The 19,112-nt window shown below is 45.5% G+C and overlaps 1 protein-coding gene and 1 pseudogene across 1 annotated transcript; both read left to right on the top strand.

Annotated features, from left to right (window-relative positions):
• Positions 1 to 535: 535 nt before the first annotated feature.
• LOC136450597 (mitochondrial import inner membrane translocase subunit TIM50-like) lies at positions 536 to 11,341 on the top strand (annotated as a pseudogene).
• Positions 11,342 to 13,064: 1,723 nt separating this feature from the next.
• On the top strand, positions 13,065 to 18,552 carry LOC136450596 (triacylglycerol lipase SDP1-like). The gene is made up of 4 exons (XM_066451110.1): positions 13,065 to 14,418; positions 14,973 to 15,836; positions 16,173 to 16,316; positions 16,442 to 18,552. Exons 1-4 carry the CDS (start codon positions 13,867 to 13,869, stop codon positions 17,597 to 17,599), a joined length of 2,718 nt encoding a protein of 905 aa, XP_066307207.1. The 5' UTR covers positions 13,065 to 13,866; the 3' UTR covers positions 17,600 to 18,552.
• Positions 18,553 to 19,112: the final 560 nt, after the last annotated feature.

The raw sequence follows: 19,112 nt of genomic DNA, 5'->3' as shown, positions 1-19,112 counted from the left end.
TCACTGTTTATGGCTGGTTTCCACTGTTCACGGATGATTCTCTCTCACAAATTTCTCCAGATTCATTCAGATTCCTCCAAACGAACGGGGCTATAGAAGATAGGTATCTGAATACTCACAGGAAAACTATAGGAACATGGATATATTATGCAACCTGTTCGCTTGATCATAAACGATCGTAAATTTTCAATCAAAATAGTATTTTTCTCTCACACCAAACCAGCCAGCCATAATAATTCACGATCATAACGAGCCGAACAAGCTGATCAAGTGCACGATCCCATTCGTTGATTTAATTAATGGCGTCGCAGAGCTCAGACTTTATCCCTTTCCAAGCTGATTGTTTTATTCCACTCATTCTTAAGTCCATCATTATTTTATTTTATTCTATGGATTGTTGATTCCTGAGTTTTCTCTTTGAAAATCCCCCATTCCAATGGAGCCCTGAACGTTTTTTGGGCTTGAGCTGAAAATACTTCTGCTGGCCTTTTGATCCGCGGGGCAGAACGCATCCTCCCAAGTCCGAAGCATATGCCAGAGTCATCCCTCCCAACTCCGCTGCTACCTGCTACGCCTTCATCTACATCGCAATCACGCGCCCGTCCGGCGCTCCCCCCTCACGCGTTCACGCCCTCACCTCAGTCCTCACCGCTCTCGGCCGCCTCCTTAAACCCTCCGCTGTCCGCTCGAACCGGAACGCAACCAAGAACAAATCCAAAACCCAAGCCATACCATGTCTCGCGTTGCGGGCTCGCGCCTGCTCCCTAGGATCTCTGCGCTCTCCTGCACCGCCTCCCCGGCAACCGCCGCCGCTTCCTCCTCATCATCCACGGCGGCCGCGGCAGCGGCAGCCGCCACCGCATCCGAGGCCTCCTCCACCGCCGGAGATCCACCCTCCCAGCCGCTCCAGGCAGCCCGCAAGCCGTGGGGCGCGCTCAAGTTCGCCGCCTTAACTGCTGTGCCCGCCGCGGTTGCCGGCACGGGCTACGTCAGCTACGGTACGGCTCCCAATCCCAATCCCTGCCCCGCGCGGGGCCATGCGGTCCCGATGCTCAGCTTCGCGGTTTAGCTCCCCTTGGAGAATCAGCGTGGCCTGGCTTTTGATTCAGTGTCCTGTGCGGTGATTCCTTTTCTTCTCCCGTGTTTAGCTTATTCTCTGGATGAAGTGGATCAGATGACGCGGGAGCTCCGGAAGAAGTCGAAGCAGCCCATTCCTGAGGATGCTTCCGGCTTTGAGGTAATGCTGCAATATGTCAAGTTTAAGTCTCTCTTGTTATCTCATTTTTGTTAGCTAGATAAAGTCGTGGGCAGCAGTGCCTTAAAGTTATTTAGGGGGAATTATGAAATGTGACCTTTGATGATGGGAGATCTAATTAGCTGTGTGAAACACTGATGATGCCACTATCGTGAAGCTGTGAGGTGGCTATTTGGCAGCCGAACTTTAGCTCTTGAGCTAGAAATTTGTATGTGCTGAAATTGCATATGGGGAACTTTGGTTTTATTGCATTTCTTGCTTCAACCTTGAAATAGCAGCTGTCATTTCCCCCCACTTATTGTTCCTTCCAAAACTAGTACATGACCGCCTTGCTAGGATTTGAACATATAGGGTACTAAAATGTTTCAATGACGCTCTATGGTACTCTTGCATTCCGGGAATATAGTAGAAGGCCTGAATTGGTTTTACAGGACTAAGGTTTCCACTGTATCTCAACCATGCAATAAATTAACTATTTTTCTTGCTTGCAGAGGTTTCAGGCTATGGCTTATTCAGCAGCTATGAAAGGTAGTGGCTACAGCATACTCGTTCCTCATCTTTCTCATTACTATGTCTGCCCATTGGACTTTCTGTGTATCATGCATATCTTTTTGACCAGCTAACAAGCAATTCACCATTCTGTTATTCTTTCTTAAACTGGAGCCTTCAGGCAATTTCTGTCTCACTTCACTGTGTATAACTACCACCCTTAAATATAATATTCTATGTCCCTAACACTACAGCCCCTACTGTATGCAGGCTGTAACCTTGAATTGACAATCCCTTTGCAGTAGTCAAATATGATACCAGACATTACATTTGAGAATACCACACAGTAGCATATAGCCATATATGCATGTGTGAAATAGCTAGGTAATGTTAGCAGAAGCTTACATCACACATCATGATTGACAAGAGAAGGTTTGGCAATTGAAGAAAAGCTTGTCCAGCACCGGTTGAGATGGTTTGGACATGTCCAACGGAGACCTCCAGAGGCACCGGTGCGTAGTGGAATCCTAAGCCAGGATAGTAACGTGAAGAGAGGCAGAGGAAGACCGAAGTTGACTTGGGTAGAGGCAATAAAAGGAGACTTGAAAAGGATGGAATATACCCAAAGACTTAGCCTTAGATAGGAGTGCTTGGAAAACAGCTATTCACGTGCCTGAACCTTGATTGTTTCTGCTGGGTTTCAACTCTAGCCTACCCCAACTTGTTTGGGGCTTAAAGGCTTTGTTGTTGTTGTTGTTGTTGTTGTTGTTTGAAGTTATGTGCATTAGATATGCCACAGCCAATCGCTAAGAATGGCATGTGTAGTTGGCACTGTAGTGACTTGTGGTTGTGGATAATTTGACCCATATTGACTGTAAAGTAGTGAACAATGATGGCTGTATCTAAACATGTCACAGGGAAGGAGTGTGATATGAGCTTACTCTTAATCTGCTCATCCTCAATACTGAGTTTTTTGGGTTAACACCTTCATCTACTTATTGTGTTAGAAAAAAATAAAGCCATACATGCCACTGATTCGAGTTCCGATTTAATTGACGGCTCAGGTTGGCTAGATACTGTAATTCCTTTTTTGCTGCCTCCTTACTAAGGATTGTATGCTTTGTTCTGTAGTTCCTGTTGCCGCTATTGAGGTATACCTGGATGTGAGGAGCCAAATTGAAGATCAAATTCGGGTCAGTACAGATGGTAACTTTTTTTTTTCCTTCATGGATCCATGTTTGATATTATGAAGAAATGTCAATCATACTAATATATGTTTACCATAGGGCTTTAGCGAACCAGTATCAGACAAACTTCTTCCAGGTATTGACTCTAGTTCTGGATCTGAACGAGACTCTTGTATACTCAGATTGGAAGGTGAACTTTTATGTTCCATACAAACTTTAATTTTTTTGTTTACTATGGAGTATGGATCTCTGTATACTGCAATATATTTTTAGAACATACAATTAAATCTTCCTTTATTTTTTTTTCTATCATACTCATTTCATATTTTGCTTGCCCGTATGGTTGACTGATTCATTGAGAATACCAGTCTAATGTTTTTTTCTTAAATAAACATGTGTATAGCGTGAGAGAGGATGGAGGACCTTTAAGAGGCCAGGAGTGGATGCCTTTCTTGAACAACTCGGGAGGTTTTATGAAATTGTTGTGTATTCTGATCAGCTTAGTATGGTAAGTTTTTCAGAGCTTTCAGTTCATTTTTATTTGCAAATGTGTAACCTGCATGAAACTTTGTTGCATGTGCAGTATGTTGATCCTGTTGTTGATAGGCTGGATCCAAAGGGCAATATTCGACACAGGCTATCAAGAGTTGCAACTAAGTATGAAAATGGAAAACATTATCGGGTATGTGGGATATTACACGCTATTGTGTTAGTAAAGGAATTGTTGTGTATTAATCCTTTTGCTTGGCTTAAATATTTTATAAACTGGTCCTTTAAATGTATGGATCCTTTGAATACCTGTTTCTGGCAGGTCAGTCCTATTCATCTGTGCTATATTTTCCTACACACTCTAGCCAATAATTTACAGCGTGGTAAGCTAATGGTGGCATAGCATGGATTGAAACATGATAGAGGTTCATATTTCTTGTAATAACTGGTCAAGTTTGTAGAGTGAAGGTGGTTTTACATAAAGTTTCTTGTCCATGTATTAAGTATTTTTTTTCTTCTTGAACACATAGGATAGCTGCATATCATTATATTAACTATTAAGAAGTAAGAACCCTTACAAACACACTCTTTATCAATATCCGTGAGAGACAAACCCTGAGCGCTAGCCATGTACCTAAGCTGCATCTCCTCTGGCGAGTGAGAGATTTTCAGGAAGACATGGAGAGGGTCTGTTGAACATAGCGATTCCGATGCTTCCAAATTGTCCAAGCTCCTAAGATGACAAGGGAATTGAGTCCCTTTTTTATTTCACCACTGGTTCCTTTAGTGATAATTGACCACCAATCATCCAGGGAAATGTCTTCAGTCTGTGGAGACAGAGTTTGCAAACCAACCTTTTGCAGTAGACTGAAGCAGAATTACTTGGCAAATACACAAAATGAGCAAGTGCTGAATTGTTTCTTCCTCCTGATCACAAAGGAGAATTTGGTGGGATGAGGCAGACCTTGTTGTGCTAAGAGATAGGTAGTCTATCACTTGTGCCACAAGCCATATGAAAAAGCAGCACTTGCTTGGTGTTCCAGATCCTCTCCCATGGCCCAAAGATGTATTAAGTGACTTCCTAAGATGAGTTGCCTGTTGTTTCTTTTGCTTTGCTGTAACTTTTCATCATGCACACCAATCTTCTGTAATTTTGCATGACAGGCTTCTAGAACCAACCCTCAGTTCATGCACTACCCAATTTTGAAATTCTATGCTGTTGTATATTGAAAGTAACTAGGGGACTTTATTCATGATGATACAACCATCATTCCCATGTTCACTAGTTACTTATTGTTAATCACCCCCCATTGAGTGGTCTTTCCAGTGGTTAGTCTTGTTCTAATTCTGAGTGGTAAATGTTTCTCCTGGTAGTAATTGTAAGATCTTAATAACATTATAAAGGGCATTATGTACTCTGCATTGAGTTTTCAAGACTGACCCTTTATGATGTCATTACTAGGATCTGTCAAAGCTGAACAGAAATCCTGCTCAAGTTCTTTATATCAGCTCTCATGCTAAAGAGTCAAGCCTGCAGCCTGAAAATTGTGTGGAAATTAAACCTTGGAAGCTTGAAAGTGATGACACTCAACTGCTTGATCTTATTCCATTTCTAGAATGTAAGCATTGGGAACTTTATCTAGTTCATCCTATTAGGTCAGGCTTTTCCATTTGTCTAGTTTGCTAATTTTTCTTTTTTTTTGGCAATTTGGCAATATTTATAACACAAAAAATCTGTAGATGTTGCTATGGTAAGACCTTCTGACATCAGGGCTGTTCTTGCATCCTATCAAAGTGGTGATATCGCCGCCGAGTTTATTGAGCGCTCTAAGGAGCATCAGAGGTCAGTGGATATTTTCGTATGTTCTATCACCTTTTTTTTTATACTTAGTTGATGGCAATTTGAATGTTTGACGTACCCAGTTCTGCAACTTCTGTGAAAGTAAGTTGTTGTCATCAGTCATGATTATGACCACAATCAGATCATTAGTGTCCACAAGAATATTTCTCTTCGTTTTTAATCTGAACAGTTGGCGATTAAGTCTTAGCCGAGAGAAATAGCGTATTGGTCGTCGCACTAAACTGGACATAATATACTGATGTATTAGCAAATCCCACTGTGTTACAAGACAATATTTGGAGCAAAAAGCTTGAGCAATCTTGCTCCATGTCTGTTGATTTGTCTTTTGTTTCCTTCTTTTTTTGCTATAACAAAAAATAGGGTTTCCTGATTCATATTGCTGTCGTGACAAAAAACAGCTAATGAATTTACTGGGTAGAAACAATGCTATAATCTAATAGGAAAATAAATTTTGTTCTTGATATGGTGGGGATATGCAGTTGTAACTTTGTACTCCCTCCGTCCCAAATTATTAGATGTTTTGGTAGTTCTAGATTCGTAGCTTTTACTATGTATCTAGACATAATATATATCTAGATATGTAGCAAAAACTATGAATCTAGAAAAGCTAAAACGTCTTGTCAGTGTACAATATAATCGGTGAGAGTTAGTTGGTCTCTTATTTTTGGGCAAATTGGTTTGCCCATGATATACACTACACGGCACATCAAGATAGGGGTTTTCCATGTGCCATTAACACTCTGAATTAATAAAGTTACCCCTCTAATAAAATAATTTGTGGAAAATATGCCACTGCATTCAGTCTCTCCTGATGCCTTTTTTTTGGTGCAAACTTCTTCGTGGAGTGTAGAACAATCTCATCAATTTATTTAAGTATCTTGATTATTCTTTTCAGCAACCTGTTTTGTGCTGAGTGCCTGAGTGGGACTAAAGACTGTTGTCTCGCTCCGCAAACTGTGCTTGGTCTATCAATTCATTACCTCTGTCACCTTGTAGCATAAATTTCATAATCTAGCACTAAACATGACGGGCCCCTATTTCTGGTTGATATCAACCAGAAATTGCAACTTAGGGTGTTTGGGATGACTGTTCATTGCTACTAATCTTTCCTTTAAAAAATCAATTGTTGTAAGGGCAAGACTTTTTTTTTTGTCATTTGTGTGGGCTGTGTTGATTTTTTAGGTACTTCCGCTTATGATAGCTGTACGACTATATGCTTCCCTGCCACTATATGCATGGGAAAAAAGTAACAGGAGGTAGTAACATAGAGCCTGATTGGTTGGCTACCAAAACTTGCCAACCTCTCACATTTGGCTTTGCCAAATCCATGGTAATTTTTTTTTACCTAGCTTTGGCATGGCAAATTTTGGCCACGAACCAATCAGACCCATACTAACATGTGTAACCTAGAAGGTGGCAGTATAGAAATGCTGTAGTGTACCAGGAGTATCAATCAACTTTGCTTAACGCTTATGCACATGGTACACGGTAGTGACTTTGTCGATTTATAACTTCTTTAAAGGTTTTTAGCACCACCAATATCACTTTTGCAGGCGCATGCAAGAACAAAAGAAATCAGGACGCATATGGAGACGATGAGGACTAAAAGTTGGAAGGAAAACATATCAATGTACACACTAAACTACTAAAGACAATTCAAACTTTTTGGCGCTTCAATCCGAATGAAGTGGGAATGGATCCATCAAGGATTACAATTTTGTCATCTTTTGCACTGGCGGTTAATAAATGTTTTCATTTTAACAGGTCTTACAATGATACCAAACGTTATTTATAATCATTCGTGAGACGCCATACCGGCCAAAATACTGCGCTTGCTTGTATTTTTTTTTAATCTGCTGCTTGCATTTTTTAAGGGTCACGAAAGTTTAATATGGCGGTTGCTGCTTGCATTGTTTTGAGGGTCGCGAAAGTATTAAAATGGTGCTTGCATTGTTTTAAGGGTCCTATGGCAATCCTTCACCATCGCTTTCGAACTACTACTATAGCTTTATTCAAAATCAAACATGACTAAGTTTATGAAGAAATGTATCAAGATTTACAATGTCAAATTAGTTTCATTAAATATATCCCAATAGCGTATTTATTTGAATTTCGAGATATTAATATGTTTTTCTAAAGTATTGAAAAAAAAATTGACTTAGAAACAAAATTAAAATGAACTATCATTTGGAACGGAGGAGCTAGCATTTAATAATCCTTGGACATAGGTCAATGTCCCACGTTTGAACTTTGAAATAGGAAATCGAGAACCCACCCTTATGTCACTTTGGTTTCGAGATTACATCCATAGACATGCGGTTGCAAGGCTTACACGAGCTAAGATAATTTCGTTTGTCTAGTAATGTTTTTAGAGCTTTCAATGAAAGGTCACCGATGAAAAAGGAGCATAGTCACATATTTTTATTGTCTGCTAAAACTCATGACTGCATCATGATGAATAAACACAATCTAAGCATGCTTGACTCGGCTAGCATGGTACTCAGGATCCTGTGGTCCGTTAAACTTGAGATCTTCAGGCCCTAACAAGTGGTCTAAAATACAGTCTAAAGTTTAACCAACGTCATAAAAAAATAATTAGCTCATCGAACCACATAAATGTGCTAAAATGATATAAAGTTCGGTAGCCAACTAAATTTTGGACGATAAGGTCTAAATAAAGTCATATTGACTCTATATTCATGAAAAAAAAACCATAGAAATGGACGAGGACATAAGTAGTGGGGGTGGTTTATTGTGAAACAGAGAGACAACTAGAGGGATTGCTATTTGCAACAAAGCAACTTGTGAATTTCCTGGAAAATCGTCTTGGCCGGCGTGCTCCCAGAAACGTGATAATCTGGCCGATATAAAAAAATGCACATGTTGATCATCGATGCAGTAAATCATCAGGAAAATCGTTTTGGCGTGCTCCCAGAAACGTGGCCGATATAAAAAAATGCACATGTTGGCTCTACCCGGCCATGGAACTATGGAAGCAGAAGGAAAAGGAAGCAGTGTTGTTGGGAAGTAAACGGTTGGAACTTGGAAGCCAGGAAAAAGCAAGACAGACAAAAGAAAAGTTGCAACCGCCAAATTGGCAACAGGTTCATTGGAATTTATTGTGGACGTGCGTGCGTCGCGTGGCAGTGCTTGGGTCCCTCGCGCATCGGCACACGCACAACGGAAATCAAGCACGAGTGGACGTTCACGGCCCTCCGTCTTGCACAAACCATAGTATCGGAGCAGTCGCGAGCAAAGAACGCAGCGATGCAGGCGCGCGCTTACCCCGCGCACTTGCCGGGTCGCGGCCCACTGCCGGGCCTGGTCGGCACCGGCCGCGGCGGCCACTTCCCGAGCGGCAGCCTCGGCAGGCGGGCTCCCGCTGGCCGAGGCGGCGCCACCAGCGTTTGCGCAGTTGACGGGGCTTCCGTTGCGGCCGCCGCCTCCGCGGCCGCTGATTCCCCGCTCCCGCCCGCACAGGTCACCTGGCAGATTGTCGTCGGCGCTGTAGGTGGGCGGCCCGTCTACCTGTTTCCGCGCTCGAGTGAATTGCATATTGTCAGTTCCACGAGTTCAATTGTCTGACAGCGTCGGCTCTTGCTTATCGTTCGTGCAGCTGGAGTGACGCCTTTCGTCGTTGCAGGGGTCGAGTTCGGCAAAAGAATCGTGAGTGCTAGGCCTGTTGCTTCTCGCTCTTTACCGTACTGTTTTTTTCTAAGTAAGTTTGCCCTGGAGCTGAAGGAATTGTCCTTAGGGACCAAGACCAAGATACAGAAAATGCCTTTCTTGAGTATACTATACTATATATCCATTTGGACTCTAATTCTTTTTTACCCTAAGTTGCATAGCCATTGTCAGCCGAAATTTGTTGACAGTCATTTTTTTTTTTTTGGATTAAGTCCACTTTTGACCCCTCAACTATAGGGTTCGTCTAATTTTAATCCTCAACTACAAAACCGTCTATTAGTGATACCAAAACTGTCAAAATCGTTCACTTTTAGCACCTGGGCGTGGGCAGAGCTGTTTTGTCCTACGTGGAGCGGTTTTGACCATGCCCCGCTGGCATTAACCGCCACGTGGGGGTCGACGGGTTTGACCAGGGCTGTGCACGCGCGTGTGGGTGGCCGGCCGTGGCCAATCCCGGCCGGGAGGAGGCTCGTCGGCGGCGAGGTCCGGCCGCGAGCGGCGCATGGCCAGCGCGAGGTTTGTGCGGCCACGCAGGACCACGACGGCCCGTGGTTAGGGCTACGGCGTGCAGGGGCATGTCTGCCCGCGTAGGCACGGGTTCGCCGGTGGCGGCGCATGTGTTCCGACGCACCGGCAACGGTAGAGATTTAACGGGACGGTGGAAAAGGAACAGGAGCTCACCACAGATACCACTGCGGAGTTGGTTAGGGCGGAGATGGCTCGGGGAAGTCCGGCCACGTGCGCAGCAGTGGTGGCGCCGGTGCACCGCGGCAACGGTGCCGTTCCTGTTGCTATGAAGGTCCGCCGGTGAAACCGTTTCACGGGCAAGGCCATGACATTAGGGAGGAACCAAAACATTAAGAATATGGAAGAGGAAGCAAGGAAGAAGAGGAAGCCATGGCCGAGCTCAGTTCGGTGTTCATGGCGGATGGCGGTGACGGCAACGCTTCGTCCGAGTGCCCTGGTGGATGATTCTCGTTGCAGTTTCGTCCGAGGGCAATATAGGGACCTTAGGCACCAGTGAGTATGAGTAATTGGATGGCGGCGGCTTGAGCTTGACGAATTTTCCATCCAATTAATATCTGTTGCTTGCACTTGCCCGTTCAACGCCTGGTGGCCAGGGGAGAAGAGAAGGGTGTGGGAACCATCAGGAGATGGCATCCCCTCACCAAATCCGCAGCCCCCGGTGCTGACTCCCCGGCCAGGTTCTCCAGCCAATCCATAAAGACCCGCGCGCGCGGCTACCTCGCTAGTGCGGACGATCCTCCGGCCTCCCCCGCTTTCTGATCGCGGTCACGACACGTGTTCGATCGGTCCAAGTGAAAACACAGCCCGGCGCACGGGGAGATCGAGAGAGGAGTAGGATGAGGGCATCGCTGGGTAGCGAGCGAGTCGCGGGCACCATGAGCTTGGCGGGGCGGCGCAAGTCGTCGCTCGTGGGCGTGGGCGTGGGAGCCGGGGCCGACGCGTTCGGCGCGAAGCACGCCGTGACATCGCTGCGCAAGGGCGGGCGGCTGCCGGTCTACGTGGCGAGCGTCTTCTTCTTCCTCTGCGTCATCGTCATGTACGGCCAGGCGAGGGAGCTGCGCCCGCCCCGCCGCGCGCGGAGAGAGGACGCGTCGGGGGAGTGGACGTGAGGATGGAGAGGTAGGGTTGAGTCGATGACGCGTGGGCCCCACATGTCAAACCGCTCCATGTTGGACAAAACAGCCTCACCCGCGCCCAGGTGCTAAAAGTGAACGGTTTTGACAGTTGTGGTACTAGCATTAGACGGTTTTGTAGTTGAGGGTCAAAATTAGACGAACACAATAGTTGAGGGACCAAAAGTGGACTTAATCCTCATTTTTTAGATGATTTCGTGACCGTCTTTGCTAACTGAATTTCTGTCAGTTCCATCAATTGCATTTGATCACGTTACTATCCTTTATTCATGATCGTTTCTTTCCTGATTGTTCAGATCGCACAAAAGAAATGCGAAGTCTGTGGAGGCTCTGGTCTTGTAATGAAGAAAGATTATTATGTTCGATGCCAAGGGTGTGGTAAGTAATATGCTTCAGTGTCACTTTAGCTTTGGGATAACGAATTCAGAAGACCTCGCCCCCCGATGGCATCATGTGGAAAATGTGACAAAAGTTGACTGTTTTTTTTTTCTTCCGCAGGTGGTTTTCTTCCATGGCAGTCTTGGCGAAGATTCTTCACCGGATGAACGTGGTCCTCTAGCGCCCTGATCGTCATCAGTGCTCTACTAGCGCTGTAACTCAATAATATGGATGAGAATAGCTGGAAAAAGAAATTGTAAGATATAATCGATGGACATCGTGTTTGAAATGCTTTCTCACTAAACCATGAATGAAGCAATATACCGTTGCCATATAGGATGTGTTTGGCGTGGCTCCTTGCGAGGTGCTCCGCCGTCTTAGCCGAAGTCCTACATACAGAGCTAGTTTTTGGCGCTCCAGCTCCGGACGCTAAAGCGGCTCCATCTCTCCGCACAAGGGATCTCATTTGGTGTGACTTTGCCCACTTTGATACCGAAGTCGTATGTGAAGCTGGTACAGGAGCCACGTCAAAAGGACCCATAGTATTGCTCGTACATGTTGTCAGCATACAGACAACCAAATTGAGTTGAGATATGTCACTACGTTATTCGAGTTTTGCGTTCCCGTACATGGTGGTCAAGTTTCACCGTGAGCATGCTAGGCCTTCCTATGATCCCTGGAGGCTATGGCAATCGACTAAACGATGGTCAAGTTTTACCATGAGCATGCTGCCCTTTCTATGATCCCTGGAGGCTATGGCAATCTACTAAACGGCTTGTGAAATAAATTCGCAAGTGGTCTTGTGCCAAAAAAAACTAGTAAAAATGCAAATAACTAGTAATTGCTATGTTTGCGCTCTGCGGTACCGAAAATATTACTATTTGAAGTTAGGTCAGTCCCCGTGGAGAGTTTCATAGCATTGTTTATAAAAATGCCATATCAAATAAAATGTAATAAAACTTGAATGAAACAATCACTCTCAATGCATAGTTTCATTCTATAGTTTCATAAGTACTTAATTACATGACTCATTGCGAGTTGGTAATTGTGCCATGAGAGTTTTATTTTTTTTAGGGAACGTATCTAGTGCAAACCAACCATCCCATGCAACCTTGGAAACTACAAATCAGGGCCACATGATGCTAATCTAATGGACAGGGTTAGAGGTGGGATTATTTTACGCTTAAGCCCCCACCAGCCGGCCACTTTTCCAATACCCCTGCCCCCTCTCGTCCGTTTTTGGTTCCGTGTCCGGCCGCCGCCCGGCGCCATCGCGAGTCCCGCCGAGTCCGTCGTCCATCGCGCCTGGTCCCCGTGAGTCCATCGCCCCTGTCCATCGCGAGTCCCGCCGCCATGCGATTCCGCCCGATTGCCGCCATCGCGAGTCCCGTCGCCAAGCGATTCCTTTTCGTGACGTTCCGCCGCCAGGCGATTCCGCCCGTGCGCCCCTGGCCTGGTGCCAACAGTGAGTTCCTTTTCGTGAATCATTGAGCCCATTGCTGCCAATTTTCAGTGTTTCAGTGCATTATACAACATGGACATGGAGTTCAGTGCAATTTATTTCATCACTGCATTTGCATAAATATCATTGCATTTACTCAAGGTAACATACCTTGCCCACCGTGAAGAAGAGCAAAGATGGAGGTCGAATCGATGGGGGCAGCCTGCCTGTTTTTGCGGTGGCGGGGCGGAGGGCCACGGGCGGCGGCAGACCACGGGCGGTGGCGGCGAGCACGCGGGCGAAGGGGCGGCGGCGAGCTCACCAGGCCGCCGGCGCGCCAGGGGCGCACAGGCGGCGATGGACGGCGGCGGCCGGACACGGAACCAGAAACGGACGCGAGGGGGGGGTGTGGGCAAGGGGTATTGGAAAAGTGGCCGGCTGGTGGGGGCTTAAGCGCAAAATAATCCCACCTCTAACCATATCCATTGGATTAGCATCTTATGACCCTGATTCGTAGTTTCCAAGGTTGCACGGATGGTTGATTTGTACTAGATACGTTCCCTTTTTTCATTTCTTTTTTCTCTTCTTAAATATAATGCCACATCATAAAAAAAAAACCTATCTGGCAAATTATTTAATACGAATGAGGATAAAACTCCGACTGACACTGGTTCTAGTATCAGACTTTTGTACGAGTCTATCGTGATACCTTGATTATTTTTTGATCATGTGATACCTTGATTATTAATGGGACGGTAAACAAGACGCTTCTGCGTCTTCCCCAAAAGTCAGCTCACGAACTCGTACGAGCCACCGTCCAGGCCCAGGGCACGTGTCCCCTTGTACAGTTTCCCAGATCTGCGCGCGTCACCCAGCCGTTTTCCCCATTCTTCCACCTCCACATCGTCACCGTCTCCCTCAGCGGCGAGGAGGCAACCAAACCAACCGCCTACGGCGGCCGACCTCGAGGCCGCGCCCATCCCAATCGCTAACGTACTTTCGCTGGGGATCTGCGCAGCTCCGCGCGGCGGACGGCACCACCCATCTGCCGTGCTTGCCCGCGGGACGGGTAGTTGTTGGTTACGTTGCGCTACCTCCTCCCTTATCTCCTCGCCCGTTTTCCTGACTCGGACGCCGGCGCTTGTCCCCATGCGTGACACGCCCACGACTCCTCGTCGTCCTCTTGTGAATTGTGATCCCCCATCTCGCTGCCGCCTCCTCCCGACTTGCCAAACTCCAATTCAACACGCCAATACGCCATGCGCCCATGCCCTCGTGCGTAGATAGCTGTAGTCAAGCAACACTCGCCTTCTCCGACCTTCCAGCTCTAGCTCTGATCCGAACCGATACAGCCATCCAAGACGCCCGCGGCCGCCGTGAGCGGGTGACCCTCTGCGCTGCGCTGCGCCACCACCCAAATGGATGACATCGCCAGCGAGGCGCCGGTGGGGGCGTTCGCCATCGGCCCGTCCACGGCGCTGGGCCGCGCCGTCGCGCTCCGGGTGCTGCTCTGCGGCTCCGCGGCGCGCCTGTGGCACCGCCTGGCCGCGGCGCTGCGCGCCGCGCTGCCCGTCGCGGCGGCGTGGCTGCACCCGCGCGACAACACGCGCGGGATCCTGCTCGCCGTCTGCGCCGTCGCGCTCCTGCTGCGGGGCCGCCGCGGCAGGGCGGGGCTGCGGGCGAGGGTGCAGTCCGCCTACCGCCGCAAGTTCTGGCGGAACATGATGCGCGCCGCGCTCACCTACGAGGAGTGGGCGCACGCTGCACGGATGCTGGAGCGCGAGGCCCCCCCGCGCCGCGCCAGCGACGCCGACCTCTACGACGAGGAGCTCGTCCGCAATAAGCTCCGCGAGCTCAGGCACCGGCGCCAGGAGGGATCGCTCAGGGACATCGTCTTCTGCATGCGCGCGGACCTGCTCAGGAACCTCGGCAATATGTGCAACCCTGAACTGCACAAGGGGAGGCTGCAGGTACGTAATGCTCTGACATCGCGTCGATCGAACGAAATTTCGACGCCATCTGATGATTGCTCTGAGAGAGACTATATGTTTTAAATAGGAGGAAGCGGTGTGTCAATCTTAGCTAATTTTATGTAGTTTCAATATTGGACCAATCGCTTTAGCATATGAGAATAAACTCGTGACTCTAATTTGGGGATGAACAATTCCCATCTGTACATATCTGGACTTGACTAGGCAAGATTCCGCTCTTCATTCATATGGAATAGGATTGAAAAGTAGAACAAGTATTAGTAGTTGTCTATCCTGTTCCTTTTGAGTTACAAAAGGCAATCACATATTATAAATTAAGATCTGCAAAACATTTAGCCTACGATTTCTATAAGTGACAATGACAATTGCATTATGAACATATTGCATCTTTGGCACATCTTTTTGTCAGGTTGTTGTGTTTGCACTTTATAGTTTGTTCTTTTGTTCCAGTGTGCAGGTGTTAGAGCTTGTAACACTAGTGTAGCACTATGTTGGTCATTAATTTATTTTATTGTAATGTTCTTGCTCGCCAGGTGCCTAGACTCATAAAGGAATACATTGAGGAAGTATCTACTCAACTGAAAATGGTCTGTGATTCAGATTCAGATGAGTTGCCTCTTGAAGAGAAACTCGCATTTATGCATGAGACAAGACATGCCTTTGGTAGAACAGCCTTGCTGCTAAGTGGAGGTGCTTCATTGGGATCCTTTCATGTGGGTGTTGTTAAAACCTTGGTAGAACATAAACTTTTGCCAAGGATAATTTCAGGATCAAGTGTTGGCTCGATAATGTGTTCTATAGTAGCAACAAGATCATGGCCTGAGCTGGAGAGCTTTTTTGAAGAGTGGCATTCCCTGAAATTTTTTGACCAGATGGGTGGAATCTTTCCTGTGGTTAAAAGAATTTTGACACAAGGCGCTGTTCATGATATAAGGCACTTGCAGGTGCTTTTGAGAAACCTTACCAGCAATTTGACATTTCAAGAAGCTTATGACATGACTGGTCGGATTCTTGTTGTCACCGTGTGTTCTCCAAGAAAGCATGAGCCGCCTCGATGCCTAAACTATTTAACATCACCTCATGTTCTTATCTGGAGTGCAGTAACAGCTTCCTGTGCTTTTCCTGGACTTTTTGAGGCCCAAGAATTGATGGCAAAAGATAGATTTGGTCAAACCATTCCTTTCCATGCTCCATTCTTATTAGGCATAGAGGAACGAACTGTTGCTCCAACCCGCCGCTGGAGAGATGGGAGCTTAGAAAGCGATTTACCCATGAAGCAATTGAAGGAACTATTCAATGTGAATCATTTCATAGTAAGCCAAGCCAATCCTCACATAGCTCCGCTGTTGAGACTAAAGGAAATCGTTAGGGCTTATGGAGGCAGCTTAGCTGCCAAGGTATGTCAAATAGTTTCTCCTTGTTGTATTCTTTTTATTGAGTTTGTCTTATTTCCTCTTACAATGCAGATATACTTTTTATTGGACATGCTTCCAATCCATGTAAAACATAAAGATATTTCTTCTTTTACCTACAGTTGTCATATGACATGCCTTCCGACATACCAGGAATGGTAGCATGTTGATGCCTAAGTAGCATAACGTCCCACTACACTGCTAGAATTATTTGCTGCAAATAATAGATGGATACTCTGGCCAGATAGTTCATTTTGCCAAAGTATCATCTGCAGGCATGTTATGATGTACTAATACGTGTTTATTATTTCTTGTATTTAGCTCGCTGAACTTGCTGAGATGGAAGTTAAACATAGGTGTAATCAAGTTCTGGAACTTGGATTTCCTCTAGGAGGATTAGCTAAATTATTTGCTCAAGAATGGGAAGGCGATGTTACAGTTGTTATGCCAGCCACTCTTGCGCAGGTCTGCAATGTTTCCTATTCTCTCTCCTTTCATGCAAATGTTCTTTTCACATTATTCAAGCAAATGTCAGCTATCGACACGGTAATCAGTAAACTTACACATGATTTATTTCCCACTATCATCAGTATTCCAAGATGATACAGAACCCGTCTTATGCTGAGCTTCAGAAGGCTGCGAATCAAGGTAGGAGATGCACTTGGGAAAAGCTATCAGCCATCAGGGCAAATTGTGCTATTGAGCTTGCACTGGATGAATGTGTTGCCCTCCTGAACCACTTGCGTAGGCTAAAGAGGAGTGCAGAAAGAGCATCCGCATCTCAAGGATATGGTCCAGCAATCAGGTTCTGCCCATCTAGGAGGATTCCATCCTGGAATCTCATAGCAAGAGAAAATTCAACTGGTTCTCTTGAAGAAGAAATGCTTACATCTCCTCAAGGACCTGGAGGAGTTGCTGGAACATCTACCAGAAACCAGTATCTTCAGAGAAGTGCACACGAGAGCAGTGACAGTGAATCTGAGAGTATTGATTTACACTCTTGGACAAGAAGTGGTGGCCCTCTTATGAGGACAGCCTCAGCCAATAAATTCATCAGCTTTGTTCAGAATCTTGAGATCGACACAGAATTCAGAACAATTCCATCAAGGGAAGACATAACTGATCTTGTGACACCAAATGCTGGTACCTTGGCAGCTCATGCAGTGAGTAGAGAAGCAATCGATAGGAGCTTGGACAATTCAGCTTTAGATATCCATGATACCATTACCCCTAGATCGACATTTGGCCCTTCAACAAGTATCGTGGTTTCTGAAGGTGACTTGTTGCAGCCTGAAAAGATTGAAAATGGTATTTTGTTTAATGTTGTAAGGAGGGATACTCTGCTCGGGTCTAGTAGTGGAGTTGAATCTCAAGGATCTCCTCGGGAACCAGATGTTGAAACAGTACATACGGATTGCCTTGATGGCGTGTTAATTTCTGATGATGATGACAAGGAACATATCATTGATGATGGAGCAACTGATCCCATGAGCAGAAATAATCTACAAGATCAGGGGTCCTCACTGGAAGAACATTTATATCGTACCTCTTCCTCAAATTCTGAAGATGAGACAAACACAAACAAACCAGAAGCTGCATCTATTTTTGATATATGTACAGAGTTGCATCCGGCATTCATTAGCCTACCTGAAGGGTCTTCAGAAAAGACAGAACTGGAAACAGCAAAGATTCCTGATGATAATTCAGCTGTTGTGAATGATGAAGTTGCCTCAGGTGCTGGTAACTAAGAGTTGTCCTCCCTCTAGCTTTAAGGCAGCAGATGTGTTTTGTGTTCCGAAAACTTCAAATGTAACCATCATGGATTGGATGGAGAAGCTTTATGCTGTTCAAGTTTCAGAAGAAGGTGATCCAATGGCTTTGGTTCGAGTGAAGAACCAGTTATTACTTTCAAGGATAGAATTGAGATTCTAACATCTAGCAAAAATGAAACTGTACAACCTGGCATTGAATTTCAATTCAGCAAACACTAATTCAGACGGCAGCAGTTGTCATCTCAATTGGAATTGCAGATGCCTGATGACCAGATGCTACCTCAGAGCCAGTAAACAGTGGATACAAGAGGCACCTGGATCTTCCATGAACATGGATGCTCACACAGAAAGGTTAAGCATCGATCCCATGCCTTGTTGGCAGTTTGCTTTATAAGCAAACTGAATTGTGCAAATGACTGGCCAAGTCGGGGCAAATTTTCCAATGCCGATGGTATACTCAAAGGAAGAGTTGTCTTATCATCCTAAAGGTAGTGAAAACAATGCTAATGAGATCAAGGATGACTCCAAATAATTCTCTCTTACGTGATGTGTAGATATGAGAGCATCAGTCCATTTTATATGGTTTCCTTGATACATTTTCATCTTATGTGCAATATAAGGTTTATGCTGAATGTGATATCTGCGATGCAAATCTCTTGTTAAAAACAAAACGTGTACCCAATTCTGAGGGGAGTCTATGCATAGACTACGATATGTTTTATTTTTCTAAATATTATAGAAGAAAAAGAACTGGCTCTGTCACTACCTCCAAAAGAGAGCATATGTTTTTTTTTTGGCGAGCATGCCGTAGCCTCTTTTTTCATTAAGAGAACGGGAAAGTGACAAGTTTCGGCTGTTCCACATCTGCTGGCAAAACGTTAGCGTTCAGGACCAACCAAGAATGTCGATAAGTTAGAGCCTAGCAGCCGAAGGACGATACGACATTAGAATTGGCGACGGTGTACAACAAGGGTAAAGCATTGGGACCGCTTGGCCGTCCGTCACCAGACCATGATGCCGGCACATCTCAAGAATAAGGACCGGAATGGCTTCCCTCCTCAGTGGTGCGGCGAAAGTTTGCTGAAATTCTGCAAAGGATGCCTCATCAGGCTAGAGCATATGGTTGATCTCAGTTAGCATAACACTGCTGATATTTGTAGATGCTTGTATCGGTGTATGGTACGGGCCATTTGGCGTTTCTTGGAGCAGATTTATTGTGAGAATCACTCCTCTTTAACGAAACCATAAAATCTCACATAGATTATAGTAGAAAGCAGATAATTAAGAATTACTTCTTCATTTATACTGGAACTGGAAGATGAGAGTACAAAACCTGTTCCTCATTGCTTCCTATCTAATTTTTATTGGAATCATTTCAGAATCAATTCTCATGTGCTCCCCATCCTGCTCTCCCACTAGAATCAGTTAGAATTACTTAATCAAAGAATAAATGAGTTAGAGTGGGACTCTACCAACGTGCCCTACAGGC

The sequence above is a fragment of the Miscanthus floridulus genome, chromosome 5 (assembly GCF_019320115.1).
Source record: "Miscanthus floridulus cultivar M001 chromosome 5, ASM1932011v1, whole genome shotgun sequence".
NCBI lineage: Eukaryota > Viridiplantae > Streptophyta > Magnoliopsida > Poales > Poaceae > Miscanthus > Miscanthus floridulus.
Note: the sequence above shows the minus strand (reverse complement) of the source record. Positions and strands in the feature narration are given on the sequence as shown.

Bases quoted from the DNA above. Each gene is read 5' to 3' on its own strand.
- LOC136450596 (XM_066451110.1), top strand. From the start codon at position 13,867: ATGGATGACATCGCCAGCGAGGCGCCGGTGGGGGCGTTCGCCATCGGC. The intron at 14,419-14,972 runs GTACGTAATGCT...CTTGCTCGCCAG, and splicing joins TGCACAAGGGGAGGCTGCAG to GTGCCTAGACTCATAAAGGA. The intron at 16,317-16,441 runs GTCTGCAATGTT...CACTATCATCAG, and splicing joins TGCCAGCCACTCTTGCGCAG to TATTCCAAGATGATACAGAA.